This window comes from Gymnodraco acuticeps, unplaced genomic scaffold (genome assembly GCF_902827175.1).
Source record: "Gymnodraco acuticeps unplaced genomic scaffold, fGymAcu1.1, whole genome shotgun sequence".
NCBI lineage: Eukaryota > Metazoa > Chordata > Actinopteri > Perciformes > Bathydraconidae > Gymnodraco > Gymnodraco acuticeps.
This window is the reverse complement of record NW_022992357.1, coordinates 1,012,840-1,030,667: the sequence shown is the minus strand read 5'-3', so window position 1 is coordinate 1,030,667 and position 17,828 is coordinate 1,012,840. Positions and strand designations below refer to the sequence as shown.

Here is a 17,828-nt window from a genome sequence, read left to right as displayed (position 1 = left end):
GACACTCCTGGGGTGGTGGCTTAGCATGTCAACAGAAATGCAGGTAAGCAACTTCAATGGGTGGTTTCCCTAACAGTTGTGTGTAACGGAGGGGAATCGACTTTGGCATGTGCTCAAAATTGTTTTTATCAAAAACTGCACCGCGAGTAAATCCTAGTTTACTCGATGTGGATCAAGGATTGCTTGTTGAATAGGCTCGCGCCAGATAAAGCCTGAAGTCAAGGTGTGAAGAGAAGCATGGTCCAGTCAAAGAAACAAGAACAAAAAGGCAGCTAAAAAAAAGCATGGAAAATAAAATCCAGTGATTTGACGTTGTGAGTAACACTGTTTGGGATTGTTGAGCAAGTTTGATTGATAATTAGATAAAAGACAAACTACTCTTAAAATGACAATAATAGCAGAACAGGCAATTATCATTATCCCAGTACTACTCATCATAAGCGCACAGCAGAGGTAATTATGGGCTCAGACTTACCTTTGCCAGAGCAGTCCAGCACTGGCAGACACACCAGTGACCCCAGCCAGGGCAGCCAGCATCAGCCTCCTCCGGCCAGACCCTCGCACAGCCCCACTGTTGTAACGGCGGGTCAACTGCGTTAGCCCCACCGAAACTGCGGACAATGCCCGCAAGCGGAACATCCTGAGGGAAGTAAAGAAAAAAAGGGTGGGGTGAAAAAGCTGCTACTTATAACTAGGGTTGGGTACCGAGAACCGGTTCCGGTTCGGAACCGGTTCTAACATTTAGATTCCAACGGCATCATTTAGAAATGTGAATTTCGGTTCCGCTTTTCGATGCCTGAGGAAATGTTTCTCGCCGCTCTCCGTAGCCTACTGTATGACTGCGGCGGGGCGGGAAATGTAGCGTTGTACCTACACTTCCTACAGCGTAACCTGAGACCAGGACCGGCCCATCGCACTGGCGTTATAGATGTTCGCCTAGGGCGCCAGATCTGTGGAGGTGCTGCGCTGACAGCTCTGGGAGGAAAAAAAAAATGTTTTGACCGTTGGGGCTCATCCTAATTTTCGGCCTTGATGTAACAACATTCATAATTAAGTAGGGGTGTAACGGTTCACAGAAGTCACGGTTCGGTTCATACCTCGGTTTGGGGGTCACGGTTCGGTACGGGTTCGGTACAACAAGGAAAAGGAAAAGCAAAAAAAGTCCCAAATGCATAATTGTTTTTGCTGTTATTTATTTTAAACAGTAGTGCAAGTTTTGGTATGAAAATAAGGAACTCTAACATTTGGAATCATTAACTGTATTACACAGTTAAAAACAAACAACAAACAGTAACACACACACTCATGCCCCGGCCACACGAGGACGAAAACGGCTAAACGCATAGGATTAACGCAAACGCAATCGCAAAAAAGCTTCCGTCCACACGCAATAGTCATCCGAATAGTGTCTGTCCACACGAGACCGCTCCGTTTAGCTCCAACCGCTGGAGAAGCTGCAGTACATATGCAGGAGCATGTACGTGGCGCTGTAACTTCCTCCACAAAAGCAGCGAAGAAGCATGGTTGTCATGGTTGCCCTTCTGTTTATTCTCCGCGGTGGGGGCCGAGGGAACCGGGCAGAGTTTTTCGCCAGTCAACGTGTATTAAAGTTTAAATCTTCCGACAAAATTATAAAAGTGCCGGTCAAAGGTCTTCTTTGTTATTTATTGAGCTTTAAAACAAATGAATAACGACTCTATATAATATAATAATAAAATACATGGAGCCTCTCTTTTTCCTCCCTCTCTTCAGACAGCGCCAGTGTCTGTTTCATGCAGCAGCTGATCCAGTAATGAGTGACCCGGCCGACAGTAAAAATAAACATTTATAACTAGTTTAGGTAGTTTGAGAGGTGTCTCCGTCCTGTCAGATTAGACTTCACTCGCGTTTATGTCCATATCGAGAGAAAGATAAATAATCTGAATTCAGTGTGCAGTTTACTTTGACGCGGGGGTGAGCAGCAGAGGTGGGGAGAGGCGGGGCTATTGCCTCATCATTATCAGAAAATTATCGTATAGGGCATACACACGGAGCCGTTGGACCCCCCAGAGCGTTGCGTATGCCGTTCTATCCACCTTGGGACCCGTTATCGGTTAGTGCCGTATTCGGTCGTCCTCGTCTGGCCGAACGGTCTATATGACACTAAACAGTAACGCAAACGACCGTTTTCGTCCTCGTGTGGCCGGGGCATTAGATGGCCATATTATTTATAATGGCTGATGTTAAACAATAAGCTATACAACTAAAAAGAATGTCTTGAAAATATTAAAATAAATAATAAGAAAGTGTTTCAATCACAATCAATAAAAGGCAATACAGAACTGTATAACATCTCCTGATGTCAAAATATAAAATAAATACAATGATAAATATAAAACTAAATAAAATCTGTACCTTTAGGAGCAATGTCTAACATGTGTAATTAACTTGTGAGTGTGTGAGGCCATTATGCCTAAATAAAGGTACTCAAGCTTTACTCTATTTTCAAGTTTTTCTTCAAAAAGATGAGTTTGTCAACGGTGTCAGTAGTGAGGGCAGATCTGTTGGCGGTAACTATGTCACCTGCCATCGAGAAAACCCTCTCGCTGGGGACTGAGACTAACTCTGAGGTGATTGAGCATGTTTGACGTGTTACCACTAGCATACCGCACCGCTGTCGAACAACGCCGACACACCGTCCTCGTCCGATCCACAACTCGCACCCCATCATTGTTGTAGTCCACAGGGAACCCGAAATGTTCCCACACACCTGATTTAAAAGAAGCAGGTGGGTCTTCTAGCTCCTGAGTGTTGTGTGAACTCGCCATAGCTACTAACTGTTCTTCTTCATGTATTGTGTTCGTTTTGTTGTGTTTTGTTCTTGTTCTTCATTTGTTATTTACGGGCGGCTGGCTTTTAGGCGCAATACCGCCTCCTGGATTATAAATAGTGTAATACTGTCCTGAGTGACAGACTTTTTTTTTAAAACTCGTAAAAAAAGGCGTATTCTTCGTGTGACTGCATGTGCCGAACCGTGACGGTACGGGACGAATACGGATACCGTTACACCCCTATAATTAAGTAAATGTAACACCCTTTTCATCCCGGTTACACTTTTCATTTGCCCTGTACGATGGACGCTGTAAGTGATGAAAATGGGGGATGTTGGCTTATCTGGCACCCGCAGCTCACAGCCAACGTGCGTGGGAGCGAGCGAGGGAGAGAGCACCGGTACGTGCTGTTGTTATTAGCATCTGGTGCTAGCTGCTCTAACGGAAGAAGAAGATGTTTCTACAATGATGTGGAGGGAGAGTCCTCTCCAGTCAGACTGAGAGGCTGATAACTACAGCTCAGTGAGGTAAAGGACTCTGAGTGTTTAAAAGTTGGACTGTTGCACTGTTGTAGCTTCAGTGGTTCTCAGGTTACAGTTACATAGCAGTGAATATAAACAGACTGATTAATGTGAAGTATACTGTAAACTAACCTGTGTAAAAGTTTCTCGAATACATGTAATTGTTTTGGTGGAAGAAGCATGTATCATTTGTTTACCCTGCCCCTCAAAGAATCGGAATTGAGAACCGGAATCGAAAAGTAGAATCGGAATCAGAATCGTGGAAATTCAAACGATACCCAACCCTACTTATAACAGGGCTCACACAGGACTGTACTGTATAAAAATGTACAACAATTTCGTTTTGGTGATTTCCAGCATGTGAGGATAGATAAAAAGTCATGTGCTGCTGGCTAATCAAGTATAAAACAGTTTCAAACTACACATCACACATATCATCTGAACTTCTTGTAGAAGTGGCACATAGCTACAACTATGCCAAGAACAGTTCGTCAGAAAGTCGTGTAAGTCTTAGGCAAGGATTTGGACAATTTGGCCACAAAACTAATTAACAATCATCTCAAGAGACAAAGCTTAGAACAATAGTAGTGCACTGGTGGGATGTGTCTTCAAACGGCTCTGCAGTAAAAACTATACCTTTAAAAATCAATGAATAAAATGTCCTGATCCTCACACACCTCAATTAATAAACAACAGAAAGACGGGATAAAACTAATTGCCACCAGTGCAGCTAAGCTCCAGAACTTCATTTTCAACCATAGTGGTGCTTCATTCATCTGTGTCATGGAAAGATGATTAAATATTAAGCAATGGGGCTACTGGTGTGCATCTGTAGCTCCCGTGTGGCACAAAGGATGGGACTGAAGAGTTCATCCCACTGAGGCCTGAAGCTGCCACCTGTCGATATCCTATTAACAATTTAGACACGGATGGCAAACTAATTTGGTAGAAAGACAGACTAAGACATGACGTATGCAGGGCCCTGGCCAACTTGGGGCCCCAAGCGACATTGTGAGATGAGGCAATTCGCAAGTTGTACATTTAACTCATACAATAACCCACCTTCGAGTGATGCTCTAGTTTCTTCATGTTTTGTTTTTTTTCCCTCTTGCTTGCGCCGGACTGAAACTGTCTTTTCACCGACATCTCTTCACCTGCACTAGTGGCCGTATCAAAGCCGTGATTGGTCAGATGTCGATTCATTGCAACGTGTCGGGTTACAGACGTGCTCCCCTTGTCCCCTCTCACCTGTCAACGGGGGGTGCGCGGAGAACTGCGCAAGGCGGGGCCCCATGCAGCTTGCATGATTGGCCTGTAGGGTGGTGCGGCCCTGCGTATGCTAATTGGAGTGTTCGGCAGCCCATGGCAATTGGGACTGAGGGGAACCGCAAGCATGCATGCGTGGCGTACCCTTTTGTATGAAGCTGAAGACTGACGCTAAGAGACTGGTGCCACAGATATTATGTAAATAAGGGAAACAGTGTTTCCGCCAGACCAGGGCTGAGAGGGCATCCACCCCGAGAGCGAGACTTGAGCCGTCCCTTATAGATACTGTCTTTTTACGTTAGTGAGCCGGATCATTTGGCTCGGCTCTCTTAAAGCGCCGGCTGTTTCGGCTACCAAACGGCTCTTCATGTTACCACAGTTTACCACGGAGCCTCAGTTTTGCCGCTGCGAGGCTCTGGTGCTCGCAGCTCAAGCGCGTGCTCCACTAAAACCCCCCCGCTCATCGCGTCCAAATCACGCACATTCCGTGTTGTCCTATACCAGGCACCGCCGATGTCGGGGAAACGATCTTCAATACTCCGAAAATAATCCCACCAGACTCCTTTGCCCCCCCCCCAACAGAGGGATGTCAGGGTTTCCCACACATAGACTATACTTGGGCGGGCCGCCCAGGTATATTAACGGCCACCCAAGTATATTTCGCGACCCATTTAGTTTTTTGTTTTTTTTTGTATAGTTTTTTTTTATATATTTTTTTTTTATTCGTCCGTGACCACGACGCCATCTGCGATCGATTAACTTGTAGACAATGATCCCTCGCTCCCTTGCTCTGATCTCGCCTCCTTCTGGCCTGTTAAGTGGCCTGCCTCACACAGGGTGACTGGCTGTCCACATGATGTGGCCTGCCGACATGGCCACTGTCATACAGATCATAAATCAAAGCCCTTGATTGGTCTCTGTGTGTCATTCAAGCTCGGGATAACCTCAGCTCAGGTGAGGTAAAGGACTCTCTGAGTGTTTAGATAGTTAACTTAGTCTAAGTTCTCAGTGGGTCTCAAACGGTGTGGTCACCATTTATGTAAACACATATTTCCATTTGAGAGGGTAGTGATTGGTCTAATGCAGTGTTTCTTAAACTTTTTCATTCCAAGGACCACTTAACCAATAAAAAAACACTCGCGGACCACCTAACTCCACAAATATCAAAAAACACATCGTTTTTCTAGAACAGATTACAAATCGCCTGAAAATGGTACAAACAAGTGGCAACATGTGTGATGAAGGTGTTGCGCTGAGCTATATCATGCAATCGAAAGTGAAACTTAACCTCGCTCCATTGCGGAGATATTCCCGCGAGAGTGCGGAAAACTTAAATGTATTTATTTATTTCAAATGTGAAATGTTACCAATATACTCGCGGACCACTAGGGGGCGCTCACGGACCACCAGTGGTCCGCGGACCACACTTTGAGAAGCACTGGTCTAATGGATAGTGAGGTGGGCTGAAGATCGGAAGGCTGTGAGTTCAAATCCCGCCAGGAACACCACCACTAGTGTGCCCTTGAGTAAGGCACTTAGCCCTTAGTTACTCCAGGGAGAATGTCCCTGTAATCGGTCATTATAAGTCGCTTTGGATAAAAGCGTCAGCTAAATGAAATGTAATGTGATTAGTAAAATATGCATGAATAAATAAATAAAAAGTTAACTAGGTGAAAAAAGGCAAGATACACTTTTAAAACTTGTTGAGAGAAAACTAGTCTTTGCTGCTGCCTCAAAGAGGAGCAGGGGGAGAGGATGGAGAGGGGGGAGAGGAGGGAGACAGGAGAGGCTGATTCAGGAGCACAGACACACTCACAACTATAAATGAACCAAAACTAAATTAATAAACAAGTTTCAGTGTTTTTTTCATATTGGAAATGGTATTTTATTGGTTATGGCCTTGATTTTATGATTATTGAAATGTATACAGTTCTGTTTAATATAGGTGTTTCCATAGATCTAGTCTCTTTATTTTCCCCTCAAAATGCACCAGATTGATGCATTTAACTCCAAAATAAAAAATAAAATCTTACCGGGGGGGCATGCCCCTGGACCCCCCTAGAGGATTTGAGGTCGACCCCCACTAAAAATCACATGGATAGGTTCCTAAATACATTAATAAATACATTTATTTTTTTAAATAGTAACCCATTTCCATATGTTCATGTGTGGGTAGTAGATTTAAACTATAGGGCTATCATTATGGACCCTGCCTGTACCTGTACCTGTTCGCTCTGCCATCGCGTGAAGGGTCTGCTAACAAGCGACCAACAGATATTTCATATCTGTGGGAAACTCTGGATGTCCTTGTCCTTTTTCCTTTTCAAGCAATAGAAACTCTCGATCTTCTCTCGAATTATTAATATATATATATATATTTTTTAGATTTCTGCCACAGAAACGTACACACATATGCTAGAAAAGCCCTAATACACTAGAGGCATTGGGACAAACAAAAACACAGACTGTATGACTCTAAGCTAGCAGCTGAGGACCGCCCATTCAGCTGAGATGAAATTAAATAATTATCAAAGTCAAAGTTACCCATGATCTGTGAAATCCCCAGTTGGGGGCCTTGGAGCTTGCACAAAAAATAGATTTAATTTTTACAGCTGAGACCAACCAATGCCATTTCGTTTCATTAGCTTGTCAGAACTTTTTGTCTAGAAAGGGAACTCTGGGAACATGAAAGCTATCTTGAATTAAGCAGTGAACCACACTGAAACTCCTTTATCTGTATCCAACTGTATGTGTATGTAATAAAATTACTTAAATAAATAAATTAGGTTACCCATTATCTCTGGTGGAGACATCTCTGCATAAAAAATACAGGAACACACATTGCAATGGACAATAGCTTAAGGGAATATATAACACACAAAAGAAAAACATACATAACACAATACTTTTTTTTTCTAGCAGATGTGCAATAAACCAAATAAATACTGAACGTTTTTTTTATAAAGATTTTTGGTAAAAGATTTCTCAAGCTGCTTCTTAGAGATTTACTCTTAGAACAGAATCCAGTTATACAGTCTCTTGGATCCACCCTTTCTTGTCTTTGTTCTACATCCATGAAGCAATAGACATCCATAACAGTTTGCCACATTTAGAACAAAATCCCACTGTTTATAGAATTGAAAAGAGTTATCAGCATCTCTCTGTCTTGATCAAACGCATATATTACCTACACGTCAAATCCCAGCCAATGACCATCATATTTTACATCCAATTATGCCTACCTTTTAGAATAAAGGATGGCTTATTCAGCATATGGCTGTCCCAGTTGTATCCTTTCATAGTAAGCCAAGTGTTTAAAGGCATTCCTTTGGTTAACATTTTAAAAGCCATTCAGTGCAGCCAGTCCCACAGCACAGTCCAGAGTTACACTCAGCCTGAATACTGGGACCTGAAACTGAGCTGGGACCTCATAAATACAGTTATAAGCAGTGGTGTAGTGGGCGTTGGACGCGGGGGTACGCCGTACCCCCACTTATTTGGAGCATGATCTTTTTTTTAAGTCTAATAAATATAAAATCATTGCCAGTGTTATCAGTTGCAAGTGTGTATTTGTTGTAATAATGACAAAAACATAATACATTTCACAGTAATTAAAATAAAAACGATTTCCTTAAAACAGTATGATTCATACTGACCCCGCGGTCACTGACCATAGTCACTGACACACCCACGGTGAGCCAGCTTGCCGCGCCCGTCGATTTTGCGGCAGCTCTTTCCCTCAAGAACACTAACGAAAAAGCTCTATAATGGCAGGCTAACATGTTTTACTTGACTTATTTTCTAAAAAGAATATAATTCACAAGAAGAAAGAGGCTAGCAGCACCGAAGCTACAAGTGAAGCTGCTAGTAATACATCATCAGAAGAGCCGCCTAAAGACGTGGATAATGCTAGCTAACGTGCACGTTAGCTGCGCTAGCAACGTTCCCCTGGCTAGCTCAAGCTCACCTTTCCCAGAGGTATGGACGGAGGAGATGTGGCGGAGGAAACAAGAGGATAGACTGCAAAGCTGGGAAACTGGGCTGCAAAGTTTGTTCATCCATTTCGGATTTATCAGTCTTCAAAACCCAAGGTGTGTGTGTGTGAAAAGCAGCGCTGTCTGCTTATTTGCAATGTAGGCTAGGCCTAATCAGAATAATGTCAAGTCCAGATTCAATGTTGTTTGCATAAGTATGGCTATATTTTTCGTTTTGTTTATTTAATAAGTTAATTTCAGGACAACTTTGGACATTTTGTTTGTTTGTTATGAGTTTTAAATAGATTTTGAAAGTGGAGAGAGAGAGAGAGATAGAGAGAGAAGCAGCACTGTCTGCTTAGTTGCAATACTGTAACTTATGCAATTTAGGCCTATAAATTGTTTATGTAACTTATGTGCCAGTGTGTCCATGGTTTTGAGTCTGTGTGTGTGTTGAGCGCAGCGCTGTCTGCTTTTTGCAGTACAGTAACTAAAGTAGGACTAAGCATACCGGTAGTTTCTGTGGACCTGTCTGCCCGTTTTGTGAGTGCACTGCGCGCATGCGCACTTGTGTGGCATTGTTTGGGATGACCTAATTAAAATAGCGTCCCCCCAGTAAAAAAATTCCCACTACACCACTGGTTATAAGACATATTTACTCAAAAGCAATAGGGATGTTGCGGATTGCGAACTGGTGGCTGAACGTTTTAGGGCTTCTTAAAATCAACATTATCTCTTTAGTTGTTTTCTTAATATCTACGGACAGTTTCCTTTCAACCATTGATAGGTCCATCACCACCTTCCTTTAGACATCCATATTGTTGTCATTTATCAGTCCAATCTCTGAGATGTCATCTCTGACTTTACGGACAGTGAAACGTTGAGATGCCCCATGAGAAAGATAAGTGTTTATGTTGTGTGAACACTGCCCGGTACTTGGATGATCACATCCAGTAAAAACAAAAAAGGGACAGCAAAGGAGCGGGCAGTGGGACACCCTAACAGCCTGCAGCACTTAAAATTATGTTTTATGCCCCGAGTTGAAACTAGTGATGCATTCATCTCGAACAATAGTAAACTGTGCTGTTCCAAGCCACTAAACTTTGCAGTTCCTCTGTTGCCAAGGGATGTGTTTTGCCTCGAAGCGTAGATTCAAACAGTGAGAGTGGATTATTGCCAAAAGTACCAGGTGCAAAGATGATGAAAAGTTGATATGGTTACCTTCTACCAAGGTCTGTGACTTGCTTGTGAATTATGACAACTAACTTATGAGGTGATTTATAAAATGTATCATCCCCATACATATGTTGTTTAGAATGTTGACTATTCAAAATAAAATAAAATGCAGTTGTAAACAGACAACGGTCAATCATACTCAAAGGTTTGGTCCTTTTCAAAGCGTGGTGACTCATTGGATAGCCATTGTTATCCGCCTAACTGGAATATCAGGTGTATAAACCTAAGAGTTAGAACTGTGACATAACTGCATGTAAAGAAATCCAAAAGGGGCAGCAAACACAAGCTGTAAAAACCTCCTAGGTTCTGTGTAATGCCCTGGTAGCTAGTTTTGTGAGACACACAACCAAAAACTGAGGACCAGGGGCCCAGTCCAATAGTCCATTTAGCTTAGGAACCTTCCTAACCAAGTGAAATGACCCGGAAGTACGTCACTGGCAGCCATGATAAGTGCCGTTCCAATTCTCCAAATGAAAGGAAAGGAGGTTTCAAACTTCCTTTATAACCTCCTTTAGCTTAGGAACCACTGGACCTCCCTTACCGAAAGAAGAGGAGAAAATGCTGCCCCACAATGCATTGCAGCCGCAGCATTTGCCGTCACTCAACAGTCGGCCGTTCACGGACACAAACGATAATGGGAGAAATGATATCATGAAAGTTACGGTGCTTATTACGCATTTTATAACGTATGTGGTAAGTTGCCAAAGTGCTTTTTTCTGAACGTTCATCAGTATTATAATCAAAAAGTCAAATATGAACGTTAGTTTTTACTGAAATTATCAAATAAAGTCAACATTTCACTGAGCTGTGTGGGGTTGTTCAACTTTTAAAATATGTTTGAATGGTGATATACACAGTGATAGATGTTAAGGACTAACGTTTATAATAAATACATTTGTATTTATTTTAAGATATTTTAATAGTTCATACAGTCATACGTATTGGGATCATTTGTATTAATGTGGACCGGAGGGAGAGGGTGACGAGCATAAGTTTCACTTTCCTTTTTTATTTCAATTCCAACTTTGGTCATGAAGAATATGTTTCTCTGTTGTCCACGTTCATAAAGCATAAAGCAACAGCATCAGAGCACGGTGCAGAGTCTCTAGATGAGTTTACAGTAGTCCCTCGTTCTTATTAAACATCCATGTTGTAGTCCTCTGTATAGAAAACTGTAGTTTCCATAGTTTCCCCACAGCAGCAGACGCACACAATGACGTCCGCTGGCGCATCATAAACACGTCGGATAGTGAAAGTGCATTCGGATTCTCTAAAGTACCGCGGTCTCTTCTCCTAAGTCCTTTTGAATTCTCCTATCCACTATCACTTAACCCCGTGACGTTTCACTCAGAGGTCAAGGAATAGGAGATAGGGTTCGAATTTAGGAGCTAATTTTTGGATTATCGGAACGCAACCCTGGGTCAATCAATGTTAAAAAGTAAGATAAGTTGACTTCACAGGTTAGCAAAAAAAACGAACCTGTCTAAGAGAGATCATATATTTTCCACTCAGAACTATCTAACCATATAACGTAAACACAATCTTCCCATATGAGCACCCACTAACATTGCGTTTTCATGAGGGGTGTGTGTGGCTGACATGATTTTACGATCCCCACCAGTGTGTCGCTGTCATGGTCTTTGACAACAACACTGCACACAGTCATCAACAGCTAAAGTTAACTGGTAAATATAACATAACAGCGGTAAAAAAAACATAATCCTTGCATTATAATAAGGGATGTGTTTGACCTGTCAGAGTGGACACCCGAAGCCCCAAAGTTGTTCCAATGAAGCACAAGCACCCCAATGTTTGTTTTTATCATTAAGTTAACGTGGTTGACAACAGCCTCCAGTAATGTTATACTCGCTGTCTTTTAACCATTAATATGTTTTCAATACCAATCCTAAATGCGCATTACTTCTTAATGTCATAAGCTTAGCTAGCGAGTCCAGCACCCCGATAATTATTTCGTACGACAGCTAACACCAGCTAGCTAGCAAGCTAACAGTGAGCATTAGCATAAACGTCCACTATTAGCTCATGAAAAGGCTATTTCGTCGGCTATATAGAGTTTCGTTAGAGGGCTGTCTTAGCATAGAAGCGGCTCGGTTACTCACATTAATGACAACACAAACGCCAGTCAGTCCAAAACGATAATGTCTTCAGCGTTTCACCTTCCCTCTTGTGTCTGCAGAGATGGAGTACCAGTGTTCCGTGTTCACCGAGTGCCGTGCACACAGCGGGGAGGGACGACGTGCAGCCCGCCCAGTGCAGCTCAGACGGGCTGTGTCCCACCACTGCTGGGGATGTACTGTCTGTGTATAAGCTGCTAACAATACAACTTTCACAAGTAATTTTATGTTATTTACAATATGGCTTGCTCCTCTGTTCAACACATTCCTTCACCATATGGGAGCTGAATAGACAAACATTTATCTAGAAGAGGGAAAACAATGCTGAGCATCCCTTTTACTTTAGAGGTGGAAGAAGATATTGTACTGACGTAAAAGTAGTCTACCATAGTGTAGGAATACTATGTTACAAGTAAAAGTCCTGCATTCAAAAGGTTACACAAGTAAAAGTACAAAAGTATTCGCACCAAAATGTACCAAAAGTAAAATGACTCATCATGCAAAATAATGTATGATATGTTTTGATTATAATTAGTGATGCATTAATATGTTTATAAAAGCTGGTAACGGTGCAGCTAGTTTTAATTACTTTGTATACTGTAGGGCAGAGCCCTAGGGCTCTGCTGTAGGGTAGCTACTGATTGTTACTCCAGGTGTAACTAAAGTTATTTTTAAGTGATATTTATAATTCAAATCATTAATCAAAATGTGCAAAGTAACTAAAGGTATTAAATAAATGTGATGGAGTAAAAGTACACCATTTACCTCTGAATTTGTCACGATCTGTCTGTGTTTTGTTTTGTCTTGTCTTTTTCTGTCTTTGGTTTCCTGTTTTATTTTGAAAAGTGTTCACCTCCTGTCTTGCCTGTTGCTTTCTGTCTGTGTTCCCTCCTGTCTGATTACCCGATTGTGTTCACCTTGTGCCCCTGTGTTTTCTCCTCCCTCCTCACCTGTCTCTTGTTTCTTTGATTAGTCTTGTGTGTATTTAAGTTCTGGTTTTTCTGTCTGTCATTGTTAGTTCCTTGTTTGTCTATGACTGTGTTCACGGGGTAGTGTCCTGATTGTCACCTAGTAAACCTTGAAATAAAGGTATTTTCTGTTTAATCTGCATTTGGGTCCTGCCTGCTTCACTCACCCTGACATAATTGTAGTGGGGTAGAAGTACAAAGTAGCAAACAATTCAAATACTCAAATAAAATATACGTCTCTCAACATTGTAAATGTACTTTACACCATATTGGAAAATGTAGGCTCTGATTAGAAACTGATTGTTAGCATAGCACAGGTAGCCTATATAGATAGCTTGTTTAGAACCTCAGTGGTTCAAATTACTGAAACTGTTTATTTGGTAAGTTTGAGTCATTCTACCAGAAACGTATATTTCCACATCTAAATATACTGAAGTAAAATTACTTATTTCTTTCAATTTCAATAACAGGTCATGGAGAACATGTTAAATTGTTAGGAACACATATTGTCCCATCTCAGCATGTTTTTATTATTGAATAAAATCCATTTTTAAATGAGTTTCACCCTTAAGATGTCAGGCCCTGTCACAGACAAATGTGAGTACGGTAGAATGGTTTCCTAATATATTTTTTTAATACAAATAACATTTTCCGATTGATCACATGTCCCTGATTGTATCTAAAATGTTTTTTTAATCCTTTTAAGAATTCTTAGCAACCTATCAGTTAACTGTATAGTGGACGGTAAGGAAAGAATAATCACCAGGTAGTCATATTGTTGTAAAGAAAATACTTTTACACCAATTATTTTTCTAAACAGCTGATGTGGATATGACCACCCACCTCCAAGCTCACAATTGTAGAGGTTATTTCACTTAAAAAATAAATAAATAGTAAATTTCTGTATTATAATTTGTGACAGGGTTGACAGCTTGTGACAGGACTGACTTAATAGATTGAATTGATTCAGAAAATGTATGTTTGTATTTTTCAAATCTTGTTTTGGTAAGTTTTCCTTTTTAAAATTATTATCATGATTCAATATTAGACTGATGTGGTAATAATCATTTAAGGACACACGATAAGATTTTATAGAAATGTATTGATAACTGCTCGAAGCATTGTTTTAATAAACACATTTATTACAACATAACATTGGTAATCTACAATTCATTTAATTTAATAATTGATTAATTGTCAGCTTAAAAAATGTTTTTCAATTAAGTAATTTAACAGTTCAATACAATTTCATTTTGTTTTTGAAAGCGAACAAAACCAAAACACACTGCATGCATGTCATTATTTCAATTGGAGCTAATGACAAGAACGAGGAAACATTTTTTCATCTTCTATTTTGCCAATTTGGCCTAAACTTCTTTTTTTATCTCATGATGACGGCTGGTCACAGGCTGAGGCGGTTGAATGAAACAAATTACATCCTCAAATAGGTACCAGATCATGTCTTCTCTTGCAGGCCAAAATAACCTGTTTACTCCAGCGCTGTGCATGCATTTCACTTGCACTTGTACCTCATCAATGGCAGTAATGATGCCAGGATAGAAGTCACTGTCATATTTTATTACACACCAATTTGTATAACATCTGGACCCCATGTTATCTCTTCTATTGCTGGTGTGGTCGTTGGTTTGTTGAAGCTGAATGCCTTTGTGTTATAGCCAGTACTCAAGTTGTAAAAAAAAATCAGGGGGGATGGTGGATTTTATCATATGGGGACATAATTTGTGCTGATAACCCGCCGCGGGTGGGAGACCAACCAGCATAAAGATCATTATTATACTCCTAAAACAACATGCATGTTATGGATGTTCAGATACTCCTTTCATTGCTCTTGACCAAGGCACCTCAGAATTAGAGTCGGTCCCCGGGCTGCCATGGCACCACTAACATTTAGGGTCAAATGCAGAGGACAATTAGTGCAAAATCTTTTTTTCACTTTAATTTAAAGGGGGGGAGGGGATACAAAAATGTGGTTATAATGGAAGTCTATGGTACAAATCTTGTAGGTTAACAGTCCCTCATTTATTATTCAGATGGATCAACTGATTATACTAATAATAAAGTCAAAATAGTTTTTAGAATATTGAATTATAGTGTATTTTTTCAAAAAAGCAGTTACTGGTATATGATCAAAACTGATATCTAAAGGGTTACATTTGTATCGTAATTAATTAAATCATTATGTAAATTAAACACTTCATAAAACATTTGAGGAAAAAAATTAGAAAAATATTGATCCGTCATCATTTTATTGCAGTTCAAATACAAATATTTTATGTTAACATTTCCAATGTTACTTTTTTTAACAGGGCATTAAGTGCAAATTGAAATTGTTTACAAAATATGAAAATATATTAAAAAATTATACAGATAATACAAAATAGGACCAATGTTGTCAATGGCTGCCTACTCCACTCTCCCCCATCTCATAGAAGTTTCCAAAGATGTTCATAATCATGCTTTTTGGTCTCAATTTGTCTGGCTCTTGCTTTCGGATTGCTAGCTAAGCAATGGCTTTGAAGCCAAGTCTTGACGTATACCTCTGGTCTGAACTTGTTCAGTGGAGGGCCAACACACTTGATGAAAAGCAAGGCTGACATGCTTTTTACCTCTAGGGAGCTTCTAGTTGTGGTTAAAATGTTCATCTGACTAAACCCACGTTCACACTCAGCTGTGGAGATGACCAGAGTGTTCACTGCTTGAAGGAGGGGTTTCAGCTCTTCTGGTGCTGGTGGTATCATTTCATCAACAGTTTTGAGTCTTACCAGCTAGCTAACACGAGAGAAAAACGTAGCTAAACTCCAAACTAAGTTGTTATTGCTGCTTATGTCCATAGATTCCACCTGTGATGACTAAAGTAATGAGTAATGACTAAGATGACTGATTCTTGACTTACCTGAAATTTTATTTTTAGTATTTTAAATATGAAGTCCCTCAGATCGCGTTGTCCTCCTGGTCGCTTGGCCATTGTGATGACCCGTTGCCTGCGCTTCTGGCATCGATCAAACAGGCGCATCACGCCGCTCTGGCGCCCTCTACGGCACTCGCATAGTATAGCGTCAGTGACTTGGTAAAAATGTCATTGCGTGTGTGCGTGCTCCCTCGCTCACAGTATTTTACTCAAAATGCGCAAAATTATTGTTGAAATAGCGCCACGTTCATTGATAAAATGACATAAGGGATGGAAAGGGGGAATGGCAGTTTTAGAAGGGGGATGATTTTGACTGTTTTTATTTCAGGGGGGATGCCATCCCCCCTCATCCCCCCTCAACTCGAGTACTGGTTATAGCATGTGCAATGGTAAATCTTGTCTACAGTTCACATACAGCTCACATCCCGGTACAACATCTGTCCAGGAGAGGTTGTGAGAATCTGGTGTATTCTCATTGTTGAGGGGACTTGGGGGATGCTTTCTGGCATGTTCTTTATTGCCATGTCAATGGACTCTTCAGTTACATAGAACAGTTTAATAGTGGTGCCTGTGTTTACCAAGGCTTCAAACAGACCCATGAGGCGCATTCACACCGCAGTACTTTTCCCACAAAGGTTCATGAGAACTCTTTAGTTCTCATGAACTAAGTACAGATCGCGTTCACACCGGAATAAATCCCTGGGGGAGGATTAGGCAAATGAAGCCGCTGACGTCACTTCTTCTTCTTCTGCTTTGGGTTTACTGGCAGGCCGCAAACCACTTGACGGCGTATACTGCCGCCCAAAGTCCCCGGCCGGAAGTCCCCGGAGTTGGGGACTGGCTTCAGTAGAAGCTGCTGGGACTCCCAGCAGCTTCTACTGAAGCCTTCCGAGTAAATCGCCAGAACGCCGACACCTCCTCATCTCCACCGCTCCCATGTTTTATTTTGTGTTGCCATAAATTAGTCTCTCTGCATTTCTGCGCTGGGCTAATGCTAATGATAATAATGCTAATGCGAGGATAATAAAATGGCGGCTTCACAAAACTTTTTGGGAGTTTTACGGGGCGTGGTTTGCAATCCGCCCAGCCAATCAGACATAGGAACCTTTTTCTCCCACGAAAGTCCCTGCTCTCTATGCGGCTTTCACACCATCGCTTTTCCCTTTCTAGCTCCGAGCTAGAGCTTTTCTGGTTCAGCTCCGGTTTCCCTTTTCTGCTCCCGCTCTGTTCACACCGCCCAGCACCCGACTGGTGCTGCCGCTGCTGCGTCATGACGTCACCGTTTACATCGCTGATTTGCTCCCCAACGGCATTACGGTGCTCACAACAACTAGTGATGGGAATTCCGGCTCTTCTTGGTGAGCCGGATCATTTGGCTCGGCTCACCAAGAAGAGCCGGCTCTTTCGGCTCCCAAACGGCTCTTCAGTTTACCACATATTATACCTTTTAATTCAATCAAATGTAGCCCTGTTTTGACTAATTAATGATGTATATGTGTACACATATATCACTTAAATTATTCAATACATCCTTTGTACTGAAGTATTCAAAAGTGAAAATTACATGTTTAATTTAAATGATTTGCTGTGGCCAAATGTTTTCATTGCATTTACAGACCCTTGTAACTCTCTGATACCACCCAATGAATGCACTGACTTGCTTGTAGAACCACGCTACACAAAACAGATAGCAACACCTATAAAAACTAGGCTATTTTAAAAAAGGGGCTACTGTATCGACATTTTAAAATTATATTTAAAGAAAAGGCCCTGACAAAACAGCAGGGCTCTATTTCAGTAACTATTAGCTATAGAAACCACGCCCCCCTGCAGGAGAGGGGAGCGTGCTCTGAGATCAGCTGATGAGCTCTCAGAAGAGGGGGAGAAAAAGAGATCTCCCTCCTCCGTGTTTTATTCTTATAGAAGTAAGAAGAGAAGTAACGGGGCAGAAACCCTCCTTTTTACGCAGCGGTCCAGACATAGACATCA

At 41.4% G+C, this 17,828-nt stretch overlaps 1 protein-coding gene across 1 annotated transcript in view; it reads right to left on the bottom strand.

The window, feature by feature from the left end:
* The window catches only part of micu1 (mitochondrial calcium uptake 1), a 51,306-nt gene extending 39,192 nt beyond the window's left edge, over nt 1–12,114 (bottom strand). Inside the window, exons 1-2 of the mRNA XM_034209668.1 lie at nt 11,928–12,114; nt 476–640 (exon numbers count right to left, since the gene is read on the bottom strand). Of these exons, the coding sequence (XP_034065559.1) occupies nt 476–640; nt 11,928–11,929 (167 nt within the window). The 5' untranslated portion in view covers nt 11,930–12,114. The remainder of the gene's footprint in view (nt 1–475; nt 641–11,927) is intronic.
* Nucleotides 12,115–17,828: the final 5,714 nt, after the last annotated feature.